Below are 15,246 nucleotides of genomic sequence, written 5' to 3' on the forward strand. Positions count from 1 at the left end.
ATGCTGCAGTTAACCCATCTGGATTGTGTTTTGGGCCAGGGCGATGAAAATAGCCGGGACGTAAGAAGAAGAACTGCATTAGCCATTGAAGATTCCACAAAGAGGAGGGGGTTAGTAACAAGGACATAAAGGATCTTACGAATAGAGAAGTGAAAGCTTTATACCTTATTGGGGAGCATGGCTTTATTGGCTGAGAAGCTTGATCTTTGAAATAGGATGATAGAGACCTAGATCGAAGGATTTTGAGATTTCAGAGAGGGAAAAAAGGCGGAAGAGGTGAAATGGATAGGAAGGAAAACAAATGAAGAAGTGCTGGGAGGGGGAGGAGAGGGGATCGTTGGGAGGATCCCAAAGGAGGCAGGAAAGGTGAATGAGATGATTGAAGACCGTGGTAGAGCGGAGAATCCTAGGCGGGCAGCCTTTTTTGCCCTCTTTTTTCTGTCCTGTTTACTATTACAATCTTTAACATAACAAAGTGTTTCTGTGTCTATAAACCACTCTTTGAAGAAACACTTAGTACATGTTTAAAACAATATTAAAAATTTATACAAGAGCAAAGGGCACTCAAATATGAATGAATGACTCTTGGCCATTCATGCTGGTTACATTGAAGAAAGAAGAGTAAAATGTAAACTTATAATGAACGTACCTATGAAGAATTAAGTATTTTTCCGATTCATCAAAACGATGCATAGCCATGGCATTTGTTTACAAGAGTTAGCCAGTTCTTTCCATGTGCTTCTGTAACTTATGAAGCTTGTAGCATATCATCACAAGTTATTCTGGCAGTGAAATGACATGACTAAAATGGCATCACTAAACTGCAGCAGAGAAAGAAAACACACAACTTGAGCATTTGAGACCAGTTGAATGTAGTTGAGAAGTTGGGATCCCTGGCACTGGTTTGGTATAACTAAATGGCAATATAACACTTGGACGGCACTACAGAACACGCAAAAGTATGCATAGAAAACACACAAAAAGGACACTCACAATGCAGCTAGTTTAGGCATTCAGCCCTTCTTCAGGTCAGACTGGAAGGTAGGGATTGGGATGGTGCGTTGGCCAATGCCCTGCCTTCCCACCCAGGGGGTCCAACACCTGGAGATGGCTGATTTTTTCACTGTTATCCCAGTACTTACTCGAGGTGCTTTGTGGAGAGCACTTTATGTGAGTGCGCCATCTGTCAGATGGGATGTTAAAACAGTGAGGAGCCCTTGGTGCCTCACGCCCTCCCCTTCCACAGCCCTTGCATCCCGCCCACCTGAAACCTTCCAATCTGACCCGAAGAAGACCAAAGACAAGGGCCGAAAGCTTAAACTGTTTGCAATGCGAGTGTCCTTTTATGTGTTTTCTAGCACATACATATCGTACACACACACATGGTATCAGAGAATACCCCACCCTGTTTTGCTCATCAGTGACCTTGAACTTGTCGGAGAATCAGTAAGAACAACATCTTTTCTCCCTTCCTATTTCAACCTCTTCATTTTTAAAATATCCGGGGATGAGAATTTTTTTAAATTAAAAATTTCTGTGTCAGAATCACTTTTTTATTTTATAAGCAGTTAACAAAAAAAATCAACAAAAATATATAATGGTATCCATGAAATGAGTATTTTTAATATCTAAAAATAAACATGAGTTACAAAAAAATCATTGTGTGTCCTTGCATTCGTTGATGTAGGGCTCACTCGAGTGTTCCTCTGGTTTGCAGCATTCTGTGAAGCATGCCTCACAATACAAGTCCCCGTCACAGTTGAGGCACTTGAGGGTGGCATTTTCATTGCAAACTACGCACCATTTATTGGGATCCTAGGAAGAAAAATATCAAGATGAGTAATTCACTCAAAATGTGTAGAAATTTATTTTAAAGAATGTTTGGCACACCAAAAGTAAAACATTACCCAAAATTGAGAATAACTAGAGCGCTGATTCTCCAGTCAATTGTGAACATGCACGGGCAGATTAGTCGAAATGTTAGTCCGATGCATATGAATATTCAGGCTACAATGATCTTCCTTCACCAGCACACTCTAGATAAGTCTTGCATTTAACTTTTAGCAATTTATTGACTACTTCCTTTGAGACAATGATGAAGAGAACATTAAATATGTTGTGTTCCCTTCATTATTATCAATAAAAGAAGAAACACTAGACAAATAAATTGCTGAATTAATAGCTCCTTGATCCAATAGTTCAATGTGTTAGTCCTCATCCAAAATTTCACATAGCTAAAATTACTACTGGCCGATTGCTTGTAATTTATAGACCTAATATGCAATGAAAATCAACAGTGAAGGTTGACACACAATGGTGTAATATCGTCAGTCAAAAACTTCTTGCCACTAATATTTCCGTACCCTTAGCGTACGTCTGCCCAATTAACTGTATTTGTTTTTTGGTCGCGCACTAAATACTATGATGCCCTCTGCCAGTGTCCAATTTGTTCCTCCCAAAAGCAGATAGATGGTCAATAGAGAAACTGGCAGTATGGACCACACTCATCACCCAAGGGAGTGAAGTCCACGACGGGAGATGGCCTGCCAGACGTTTCAGCCTGCCAGCTGACCCTCGTAGAGGGCACTAGCAAGCCAAGGGCACTCACCTACCCCTCCCCTATTCTCACATGCACTCGCTGCGGGTCGACCCAATCCACCTCCCACTTACTGCACCCTTACGTGAGTCTATTAATGTCACGACCATACCATTGTCACGTAACTAGACCATGGTTTTTGCCAGGAATGATGCCAATGTTTAATGTACAAATCAATAGAAGTCACCAAAAGACCACTGAACGTTAATCATGGAGGCATTGAAAGAGTCGGTGTGGCTGGGAGAGGTTCATGGCCCCTGTTGAAGTACCCATGTAACACAGCCTCTGTTTTTGCATTTGTTGAAGTTGACCAGTGATGGAGCATAGGCCATGGACACCTGGCCTAGAATACAAAAAGAGGGGATGCCAGCAATTGCTTTTTATTCTCTAGATGATACTCCCAGTGAGAGGAGAGAAATATCTATTTTTTTTCTTTAAAGTCACAGCATGAAGTCACTGAAAATGTGTAATTTATTAGATGAAAGATTCTGAGGCTTTATTCTTGGTTTAAGAATACAGAGCAGAGATAATTCATGATTGAGACTTCTTCTTGGGCCCATTGAACACTACTGAGTTGTATTGAATAAATGAAAAACTCCAATAGCCGTAAACAATTAACCTTTCAAAACAAAGGACAAATGAAATTAGTTGGCTAATGCCACAAGTCAAGGATGGGGTAAAAGGTGAAAAGGAAAGGGATAAGAAAGGTGAATACGAAAAAGGAAAGGGAAAAAAAGGTGAATACGAATACGCGTATTTCGGCCACAAAGTAGCCCTCTTGAGTGCACTGAAGGGTAATTGTCACGATAACACAAGTCGAAGTGAGAAAGGGTAAGGGCAATCTGAAGAGTAAATAGTGTTACAAGTGGGAAGGAGGGGGTGGGCAAAAGGGAAGGGAGCCAATAGACTGAGCTGATAGTTGAGGAGTTTGAAAAGATAGGTTATGTAGTGAAGGGGAGGGGGAATTGCACGATCACGAAAATGAAATGACCATTGCAAAGAGGGGGAGGGGAGAAGTGAAGGGGAAGCTTAGCACAAACGTTGGGCGTACGTTAGCGGGGGAGGGTGAAGTGAAAGGCAACCCACAGAACATCAATACTTCTGAGTTAAGCTAGTAAATTCTTTGACTACTGCAGGAAATAATCCTTTGGTGGATTGAATATCGGTCACCAGTTGTATGCCGGAGGGGGTTTGGGGGGGGGGGGAAAGGGAGTGGGGTGGGAGGAGAGGGAATGCATCTCCATGGAAACTACGGATGATGGGAAGTTGGATACCCGTGCTCTAACATACACGTACATACTCATGGATAAGACAAACCATTTGTAGACTTGAAATAATTTAGACAATAACTTGAAATTGGTTGTGCTTTACAGAAGTTTTTTATGCATAGAATGTGCGACAAGCCTGATCCAAAACAATTCACCGACTAAATAATTAAAAGAGATGAATTCCAAGAAGTGAGCCACGATGCTTTTCAATAGCTTTCATTGGCACATTTGTGAGCGGTTGCACTTGAGTGGGGCACCTGTGAGTGTGAGGGCACACCAAGCAGGCCTGGTGCTGGGGTGATTACTGCTCCCAGGAACCATTTCTGTTCACCAGTGCTTGCTTATTGCACCACACACTGCGACCAGACTACTTGACCAATTGAACAGCTTTTCTCAAAACCTGGAGTAGTATGCCTCTAAGTAAAATTACGTATTTATATTCAATTGTTTCTGGCTCAACCTTGTGGAAATTCATTTTAATGAAATTAAGAACACAAAGTAACTTTCCACTGTCCTTTATTAGCGTACAACCGGTTTCAACGCTCAAGCATCATCATCAGGTACCTTTTATGTATTTATCTTGGAAAGACTTGGAGGTATGTGAGACTCAGAACTCATGAATATTGAAAGCTTTTTATTGGTCTGTTTTTGTAAAATATTTAAGGGATATCTCCCATGCTTCTAATTTTAATCCAATGGCATCCGAAGAGGCACCAAACCTTTAGGAGAACTTTGGAATTGATGAATGAGCTAGCATCCACTCAGCTATCCTCAATATACTTAGGGCCCCCTCCCCCCATCTGGCTCACCAGTGACCTTGAACTTGTCGGAACATTTGGAAGCATGTCGTCACTTCTCCCTTCCTTTCCTTTCTGCCTCCCATTCCCACTCCATCTTTTGTTCATACACAAAACCATCCACTACCCAGCCACATTTTAGCTACTTGGAGATCAGCAATTTGTCAAACGAGATCCAAGCAGTTATTCAAAGCAGACTGGAGCATTACAAAGTTGTTTCATTTGCGGATTACAATGGTGATAAATTTTCAAAGAGCTAATTCACCTACCACCTTGTAGAGGGCATATTACTCGATTTACCTTCAATATTTTTCTGCATCCCGCAATGGCCTGTGTTAAATTTAGGAGACATCAATGGATGTCCCCGGAAAGATGAGTGTGTATCCACATCTCAATTTAAATTTCTTTTCAAGGATTCTCTCAAACATGCATATGTGTGTACTGTTGGGGATTAAATGCAGTCTCTTTCATTCATTGTATTCAACAATTCAGGGAAACAAATTTTTCTTTCAATATTAATTCAAAAATTATGCTTTGGCAGACGCTTCAAATCTTGGTATTTTAAGTTCTGGAATTCTCAGTCAAAGCTGATTCCCACTGGCATGTGCAGAGAGCAGATCAAAGAGCCAAGACAACAAGTTGCCTTTGCGTGTGGTTTTTTCAATTGAAGCCTTCCCAAACAATGAAGCTCCATCAATGTGCAAAAAAATACTCACAACGTCTTCCAAGTCCTCCTCCTCCTCCTCTTCTTCCACATTTAGTTGTTCTGTTTCAGCATCCAGGAGAGCCTGACGATAAAAATGATAACTCCGTGTTAAAGGCTAAGCGGATATTCCACGAGTAAGCTACAAAAGGAGGGCTTTTGCAAATTGTGATGTCTTGAGTTTCAATGAAGGATATGAAGTATGCCATGGTTCCAACCAGGGATACCACTAAGTGTTTGTGAGAGAGAGCACATTAGGCATTGTACATACATGACTATGGGGGAGAGAAACACATCAAAATGTAGGTGGCATGAGTAGACTGCCTTGGACTAAAAATGAACTTCTTGTCTTAAATAACATACTTGCATGAAGTGGAGCAAATTCAAAGTGAGATTCTCTTTACAAATCTTGAGCTAGAATCTGAGAGAACTGGTATCACATTGAACGGCAAACGGTATGACTGTCTGAGAGAGCAATTTAATTCATTTTATCTTTTTGAAGTTCGGAACTACGAGATACGCACGAGTACTTTCCCAGGCTTCACATGGCCCAAAGTTTGAAAGTTATTCACGTAAGACTCCCTCATATTGAACACCTGCTATCGTGTGCGGATCAATGATCCATCTATTGATTCCTCTCAAACGGTTTGACACTTTCATTCAAATACTTGGCAAGATTTTTTCCACACTGGGTGTTTCAAACTCACCTTTTTCACAATGGCCTGAGCCGCTGCTTCATCCTCATCCTCGGAATATTCACTCTTCGGCAGATCTAGGCCCCAAATCCCTTTGGTCGGTCTGCGAGAAACACAAAACATACATTACCCACATAATTTTAAACTAGTGCCAGGAAACCTGGAAAATACTTCGGGAGAGAGATATTGATGAGTTCTTCTATTGGTGGGCTAAGTATTGTTTTATCATTATAAATAAGAATGATATGAAATATACATTTTCCATTCAATTCATTGGCCTAAGTATTGACTTGGTTTCCAGATAAGTGAACCACTGAGGAATCCCTAAAATTCCTCCATGGACATCCGAGGGCCTGGCCTGCCCCACCAACATGAACTCCAACTTCATCACATGATTTATTCTTATTTCTAAAAGAGATTACCCAGAAATTCTCAAAAATAGGGGCACAAATATAGTTGGAAAGTGACAAAGTGAACAAAGTAAACATGTCTTTGATGCATGATGAGTTCTATACCCCTAGGTTGGAAGAAGTTGGAATTGTTTCACTAGATCTATAGGTGCAAATGTGGCGCTCATTCAGAAAGAATTGGAAAGCAATTGAGTCAGGTTATAATGAGACTTGGTTACCAGCAGAAGTAAAACTAAATCAAAAGACCTTGTCATTTCCATTATTAACTGTGAGAGACGATAGGTGTGACCGAGTGAAAGATGGTTGGCTCGCGTAAGGAGAATTCCAAATGAATTGAGGACTGCTGCACATGGCAATGCTGCGGAAGGATCAAACAAATGTAACCTAAGCAGAACATGCACACGAGGTCATTTTACAAAAATACCTGATCCGAACAGGAAGGTGGCTAAAGCAGCCAGACCAAACTCCTGCATGCCTTCATTTGCTGGATCTACCAAAGCCATTGTATGGCCTGCTCTGGTAGAAGCAGAAAGTATATTGCGTGATTGGTCAACAATCTTCCTCTGCAAATATATATCAAGTAGTTGGTGGACCCAGGTGCATACGACCCCTTATTTAGACATTTTTGAAGAATATCGTAAGGCAAGTGGTGAGTTATCTCAATAGTTTCAGCCTCAACTTTGTGGAAGTTCATTTTAATAAATGAAAAAGAAAAACTTTGTTCCAATCCACCACTTTATTTCAGGTACGACTAGTTTCAACGCTACGGCGTCATCCTCAGGTACAAAGTTTAAAGTGCAAGTACAAACTTTAAACTTTGTACCTGAGGATGACGCCGTAGCGTCGAAACTAGTCGTACCTGAAATAAAGTGGTGGATTGGAACAAAGTTTTTCTTTTTCATTTATTAAGTGGTGAGTTGTTTACTTCCAGCAAATCTGTTCTGACTGTTTAAAGCACTGGAAGCATTCTGCTAGAAATAAATGGAAAATATCAAAGGTCAAATGTTTCACATATGCCATAACTTGATGCCAGTGTTTATTGTGTAATTAAGTTGGAGGAATAAGCAGAGAGCATAGAGACATTTCAGGGAGAGAGAAAATGTTTCGACCAAGAAGAAATGATAGTCAATGCAGCAAATGAAGGTGATCTCTTCATTTATGAAACAAATGATGGAAAGTCATGTGAAGCGTCACCTGCGCAATGGCAACAAAGGGCACCAGAGAGCATCATGCTGCAGCAATGGCACCTCCACCTAGGGCACACACTGCATCTTTAGGCTGTGATGAAGACTCCTGTTACTAAGAGCGAGGAGGCAAGGCAAAGAAAGTGGTCCGAGGTGTCAGAATTAATATCTGGGGATTGAAATTAGAGAGATACCATTACCCACACTGTAGCAAGGTTCCAGAATGATTAGTGCAAAGTGTAGGCTAAGAAACGCCATTGGTGAGATGAAAAGACATCAATGGATTGATAATTTCAAGCCATATTACAAGTGAATTAAATCTAAATGATCTCCTCCACGCCACGGCATAAATGGCAAATTTAATGCTCAACTATCCAAGAGGAGGGAGGGCTGTTCATTGTGGCACGGAATTGACTCACTTTTTAACGGACGTCAGAGACTCCAATTCTGGGCTACGCTGCAAGTTCTTCCTTCCAGGGATTTCCTCCTCTCCCTAGGCACAAATAAGAAAACCAACTTTTTCATTAAGTGCTCACGGGTAATCATAAAAATAAAGTAAGCCCAGGCATATGATTGCACGGTGCCAAGGTTGCTCAATCAAATTATTTTAGTATCTTGTAGGCCATGTCAGACTAATATAGGATCAAAGATGGTCTTAATTAGTAAGTCTCCACTGGTTAGTTTGTCCGTGAAAGTTGCATGGAAATTAGGAGATATGCCTTCACATGCGATTTAATGGTACGATATCATGACCTCCTTGTTTGATGCCAGTCATTTTTCCGAGTTTAGAAATGGAGAGAAGTCACTACGTGCCAAAATCTAGTGAATTCAGTGAATGTTGCAATAATTTTAACGATAATTCCATTATTTTCATTTTTAATACTGTTATCAGATAACCTTTTGGCAGCCATTCCTAATTGTATTCTAATGCAAGCAAAGTTACGGTGTAGTGAAATGCTAAGTCATTAGAAGATGTTAATTCACAGATACTGCTTCGTGTGGATTTGTTAGAAACTGGCTGGAATGCCATGATATACCGGAAATTAGTGGTGTTCACTCAACTTTGAATAGTTTGGTAATGCAAGCATTGAAATATGGGAACAATTAATGCATGGGCTGGGTAGGCTTGAGAAACATCACTTCTCCTTAAAGCCGTGTCGTACAGAGTGGAAAGTGCTAGTGCAAGAAAGATTCAGCTGCAGCACAATACAAGCTTTTGCGTTGCATGCTCAATAAAATGTATTTCAAAGATTAATGAGTATCCGCAATAGAAAATCATTGGGCAGAGTTCTCGTTGGCAAAATCTCCCCGTGTGGTGCCACATTGCTTGAAACACACCAAAAAGGGTGCATCTTTCAGGCGTGCTCTCACCACGTTACACCTTGGTGCAGGGTGCACAGGTCATTGCCCACCCTGCACCACCAAGGTTTGCTAAGCCATCTAGGAAACATGCCACACATTTCTGCGATTCATCCAAGAATGTAATGAAAAAGAATGTTTTTTCATATCAATATCATTGACAAAATTTCAAAATGAAATTTTATAGCATGAGAAATGGACTCGATGCTCATGAAAGGGAACTGCACTTGAATTATTCCAGACATTTTACTGCAGCTAACAGATTCCATCGAGCTGTACTTCCTGGCCGTTTGGATTTACCCCTTTCCCCCTACGGTCTGCATCGCACCTGTCTGGGCGAGGCCTTGCCTGGCCCTTCACCTCGGAGTCTGGCCAATCTTTCCTCCAGTTCCAGCTCTGGCTTGGGGACTTGGTCATCTATTGCCACTTCCTCCACGTATTGCCGCAGCAACTGATCGGCACATTCAGTTTCGGTTCGGTTGTCCGGTGGTCGATAGGCCTGGGGATATTTTAATTATCAGAGCAGCAGTCATTTACATTTTAAGACAGTTGAAAATAAAGTACATGTAATTTTGAAACATGAGTTGAATGATGTCACATTAATTTGTTTGATGAGGATCTTCAAACAATAGAAATGTGGTCTCTTTAGTGGGATATATTGGTTTCATTCACACAATTTATGGTTTCCTCAATGACGTGGACATTTTAGTCTCACTGATCATACTGTTAACATATAAAATACAAGTAAAAGAATTAATTGAACTCATTTAAAAAATTATGACAGCAATAATTTAAATAAGATTAAAAAAAATATATTTCTATTCTTTACATTCACATATGCAAACTTTAGACATTTGAAGTACAGTTCCATTCCATGGAATTTAAGAAGTTTTTACAGCTCAATGAAATAGAATAAATATTTTCTTAAATTTCTTTCAAAGCAGCCTATCCTTTCCTTTATGACTTGCGGATAGATCAATGGCATGAGCGACGAAATGATGCCAATATGAGGAAGATTTCATTTCACGAATGATGGCTGCCAGGCATAGATGTCACTTTCGAATTGGACTTCCTCATTCAGATCAAACGTCTCTCAACTGAAGACTTCTTCACACCGACATAAATAAAATTCATTTCTCATTTCCTTTAGGGATCACTTCTTTAAGGTGTTTTAGACACCTAAGCAGATCAAAAACGTTTTTGGTAAATTAGTGGTAAATGATAAAAACAAGTATTTTCATTAATACTTTTACAATTAGAAACCTGCAAACTCATGCAAGGATTTCATACATGCACATAATACATGATGTCTCAAGTGACTGTTTTTCTCGTGAGGGTAGTACATCAACTTACAACACTTGGACGCTTGCTTGAGGACGGCCTATCCTGAATCTTATCCAACCACTCGGAGAGCTCCTCCTCCGTTTTCAGCTTGGGCTTGGTTTTCTTATAGTCCTCTTCAAGGGCTTTAAGTCTTGCTTGCAATTTCTGCGTCTCGTAATCAAAACCCTCTTTCACACTGCCAAATCTCTCTTTTTGGTCCACAAAATTGATTTTGACTTTTTTATCAGACTCGCACATGGTTTCAATGCATCTGTGCAAACAAATAGAAAAGAATCATCTATTTATAAGCAGTATAATAAATTTTATCAATAATTTGAACAGTTTAACACAAGAAGGACACATAGTATTAATCACAGCTAACTCTTTAGAAGCATTACAATGGCATCTCAATCGTCAGAACACAGGGTTCGGGAGACAATTCATTTCCCCTCTCAACTCCTGCCCTGGAAAGGACTGGCTGAGGGTGAGATTTGGCACCCTGGCTACTGGATATTACTCCCACGGATCATTTAAAATAGTGGATCATTCTTGGTTACTCAAGTTACGGCACAGCGCATAAGGCATTAGCTTAGTCAAATGTGCCTATTTTTAATTTGAATTTGATATGAATGAGCAAGAGCCTTCCAGTGAGAGAGCTAGCGCTCATTTGACCACTGGGCATTTCCGAACGTTCCTTAGAAAGTAAGACCAACTTATTCGTACAGTATATGATATCAACTGCATGTACTGGGCAAACAGGCGATTTTAAGGGTAAATTTTTTTGGCCCCATCTCCTCACAAATGAGAATCACAGAGCTAGTCCTATGCATGTGATCTGAAATGTGTTGCCAATGATGCCCCCCATTTCATCTCCCTCATCTGCCGCCTTCTTGATTACATACTAACATACTTGTATCAAAACAAAACTGGCTCTGACCCTGATATATCTCATCATAGCAAGGTGTTAACAATTTTCGATTTTCACCTTTCTCAAACCTCTGAAAATGAAATGCATAACATCACGAGATCAGTTTTCAACACCAATATACTATATTTTTGGATTCATATCCCAAGAACAAATTTGGGATCAGGTTTATGATGTTCAAACCTTGTATCAAAGGTTTAGTTACTTTTATTTTCTGCTTAGGAATTATTTTTATTCCTGCATTCCATTAGAAAGGAGAAAATTTTGCCACAGGACAAGTCAAAAGGCTTGGATGAGTGACGTGATTTGAGAGTACAGTTAAAAAAAAAAATTAGCTGCCTACCTCAAAATTTCTAGAAATCTTGAACAAAAGTTATGGCACTATGAATATTTAGAGAACCATATTTTCATTGCTAGTGTAAAGAGAGGTTACAATACCAATATGTACATAATATCCAGCAATAAATCTAATATGTCCTGGGAACTTATTAAGCGTGGAAAAGGAAAGAAATGCAAGCATAATGGTCTCCTTAAATTATCCAACCGTGAAACCAGTTAGCTGTGAACTGATCTTCTTCGGCTACTGAGTACGAGAGCAACTTTCCAACTGCTGCTGGACTGACAGTTTTCCAAGCTAAAATCATTCGTCCAATTTACCCTGATTCTTTTTCACCAAACCTTGCTCAGAATCCCAAATTAAATCTATTATTTCTAAATTAAGTAATGAACTAAGATGAAGTTCAGAGAAAATTCCATGCAGAGTTATACATCATTGTTTAGTTTTCATAAAAGTTCTACTTTAATATTTAATAAATGAATTTTAAGCCCAAGGTATTTTCCCCTCTTATGTTGATAGAATTCAAAATAGCCCCAGTTTATAGTCGAATGTATCAATCGCCTAAATATTGGCAGACCAACAGCTATCTCCAAAATACCTATTCTGGAATTTTTTAGATTAAATCATACATCTCCATTTAGTGTCATGTCCTGAAAGATAAGGTCTACTTTCTAATGCAGAATATTGATTCAGATATGTGTAATCAACCATGGCTGTTGTACATTATGCAATTAATTGCATATTAGACTCCATAGATAACAAACATTAAATTCTAGGGCTATTTTTTGATTTGCCAAAAGCTTTTCCACCATGTTAATCGAGAATAACTTTTTAAGAAATAGGAAAATATAGGAATTTCAGGTTCTCTTCTTTAAATGACACAAATGTTATCAGAACAATTGCTTCCAGGTAGTAACATTATTGTACATACGCCTTTCCCTCTTTTGGGAGGGGAACTTAACACTGTCCAATGCTATCTCCCATTTGGAACAATATGAGAGGACAAGCAGATGGATGGAAGGGCTTAAGAAAAATGGGATTTTGAAAGCTGAAAATTAAACGACAGTAAGAGTACCTAGGAAAATGGGGAGGAAACCATGGATTGCAGATTAAATGATCAGAAAGATCGATACAAAGGGATATATAAGCCAAGGCAAGAAACTAATTGGGCAAAAGAATCATGGTATAGGATGCAGTGGGCTGATGTGGAGGGTTTATGAAAGACTGATGAAATAGGTGGGCCGTGCAGAAAGGCAAAAGATTTATCCGGAAGTAAACAAGGAAAATGCTACGTTAAATATCAATAGGAGGTCATAAACTAGAGCAGTTGGAATAGTCTACACCTATCTTGGAATTGTTTACGACCGAAATGGTGGAGACATAAGAAGAATTGCATAAAGCATAGAAGTTCCACAAGGTGGAGGGAATTGATGACAGGGGCGGAATAAAGACTGAGAAATGTATCATTACAACTTTGGTATGGGTCATGGTGTTGTACAGCATGAAAACAAAGTCAATGGTGGAAGATTATAGGTGTAGTAGATTGCAGGCTTTTGAAATGTGAGCGAGGAGCAGGATGAAAAAGATGAAATGGACAGAAAGAAAACCGAAGGAGGAAGTTCTGGGTATGGTTAGGGAGGAGAAAGGGTATTTTTGGGAGAAATCCAAAGCAGGCATTAAGGATGTATTCAGGGCGTTTTGATTAGCAATGGGATGTCGAAGACTGTAATAGAGGGGACAATGTTAGGCAAGTGAGGAAGGGGAAGGAATAGGTTAGGGATGTGGTTGAAGGAACTATGCAAAATTGAAGAAGGGCGCATTTGTATGGTTGGATGTCAGATTGTTTTGCTAGGAGACACTAAGAAATGTATTTCCTTATTTACTACCTATAATGGGGGAGGTCATTACTTTAAATGCTAGCAAGTACTGCTTTCAATGCTGAAAGTAGCACTTACGTTTGGGTTAGGCCATCAAAAATGACAAATAGAAATGAAATCACATTTAGTAACGTCTATTGAGGTGAAATTCTATGTTTCTAAATAAACCGGTTTAAAATATGTATGATTAAGAGGGATTGTTGCCTGTAGTCTTGTGACTATTGGAATTCGTTTAGTACTGGAAACTGACTCGTCATGATTTTCCCGACACCATAATGTTTGTCTTTACTGGCATACCTCCGAAATTTTTGAGAGTACTCGTCCACGGCATCCAAAGGAGGTTCCATTTGAACATGTTTTAAGTGGCATTTCGCGCATACATTTCTGGTGACATCTTCATTAGGATCCTTGCTTTGGTATTTTAAACACTTCTTACAATAGGAAAATCCGCACTCTGGGCAGCCCAACTGCAAGGTAGAAATATAAAAAAAACACTCGTAAAACTAAGTAAATATCTATTTAAACGATTACTTAACGACGAAGCAACTTGGCATCGAAGCAGACGTGGAAACTTACTTCTTTATCAAAGAAACCAAATTTTTTTGTGCACCCACGGCAAGCCATTTTGATATTACTTTATCCTTGAATTAATTTCTTCATCTGAAGACAAAACGCACAATGTCAACAACAGAACACTATAGCAACCCCTGTGAAATAATTGATCTTCTTAAGACTCTCCCACCGTCCAAGTCTAAACATCTTGTTTTCCTCTTGTTGGACCGTAAACAACAGACCGCCCACTTTGTGTTGAAGACCTTAAAATATGCATTTCAATTATAAAAGCCCGTTCCCAGATAGCGTTGTTTTATCATCAAACCACGTCGTAGTTGTAACCTTGGTTGACAGGTGACGCTGCCGTTACCTTAATGCCGCCTGGCTCGAATACCGTCTCCTTATAGAAATTTATGTTTTATATTATTTACTGTTGATTTTAATGAAACGAGGCCCTGAAATTAGGAAATATCTACAATAATAACGACACATGTATCGTTAGTAATCACAAAATCAATTTAAATTCAAAACCATAAATGAATAACTTCAAAATGGACTTCACATTTCAATGCATATTTTTACAATACATTTTTACCAAAGCCATAACATTTATTTGTTGAGTTGCAAATTAAATCTTTCAGGTATGGTGAAATATTTTCTAAGCACTGATTCTTAAATAAAGGAATTAAATTAAATTAGGATTTTGGCAATGATATTTTAATTAATGCTATCGAAAAAATAGGTTCTGGAATGTATTGTGAATTTACAAATTCAGTCTAAAATTTCCTTTGCCTAATCTATGAAATATAAATAATTACGATTGCTGCAATCACAATGGGAATGAGTGCTGGTCGTTAGATTTCTTCTTCCAGGTTAATTAATTCAAGAAAATGGCCCACTTATGTTGCATATTTAAAAAAATACTCGTCAATACCTCCTAAAGGGAAGAGTCATCTTTTTTAATGTTATTCAATACATTAAGTAATTCTTCCCCGAATACATAAGTGTTCGGGATTGGTGCGTTGGCTATCGTACTGGCTTCCCACTCAGAGGGCTCGGGTTCAAATCCCGGCGGTATTGAATATTTTTCAAAGATATCTCGATCCCTACTTGAGGTGCTTTGTGGAGGGTACTTTGAGTGAGTACGCCGTCCGTTAGATGGGACGTTAAGCTGCGGAGCCCTTGGCGCCTTTCGTTAACAGTAGGCTAATGCTGCAAAA

At 39.3% G+C, this 15,246-nt stretch overlaps 1 protein-coding gene across 1 annotated transcript; it reads right to left on the reverse strand.

Moving 5' to 3' along the window:
• Window positions 1–1,545: 1,545 nt before the first annotated feature.
• LOC139698770 (abscission/NoCut checkpoint regulator) lies at window positions 1,546–14,290 on the reverse strand. The gene is made up of 8 exons (XM_071597681.1): window positions 14,051–14,290; window positions 13,772–13,941; window positions 10,366–10,606; window positions 9,341–9,511; window positions 8,073–8,146; window positions 6,072–6,162; window positions 5,378–5,449; window positions 1,546–1,815 (listed from the first exon to the last, which is right to left on the reverse strand). The coding sequence occupies exons 1-8, from the start codon at window positions 14,096–14,098 to the stop codon at window positions 1,657–1,659; spliced, it is 1,026 nt and encodes a 341-aa protein (XP_071453782.1). The 5' UTR covers window positions 14,099–14,290; the 3' UTR covers window positions 1,546–1,656.
• Window positions 14,291–15,246: the final 956 nt, after the last annotated feature.

The sequence above is a fragment of the Hetaerina americana genome, unplaced genomic scaffold, assembly GCF_022747635.1.
Source record: "Hetaerina americana unplaced genomic scaffold, ioHetAmer1.1.p SCAF_9, whole genome shotgun sequence".
NCBI lineage: Eukaryota > Metazoa > Arthropoda > Insecta > Odonata > Calopterygidae > Hetaerina > Hetaerina americana.

Bases quoted from the DNA above. Each gene is read 5' to 3' on its own strand.
- LOC139698770 (XM_071597681.1), bottom strand. From the start codon at position 14,098: ATGGCTTGCCGTGGGTGCACAAAAAAATTTGGTTTCTTTGATAAAGAA. The intron at 10,607-13,771 runs GTATGCCAGTAA...TTGTTTGCACAG, and splicing joins TACTCTCAAAAATTTCGGAG to ATGCATTGAAACCATGTGCG. The intron at 8,147-9,340 runs GTGCGATGCAGA...ATTTGTGCCTAG, and splicing joins GCAAGGCCTCGCCCAGACAG to GGAGAGGAGGAAATCCCTGG.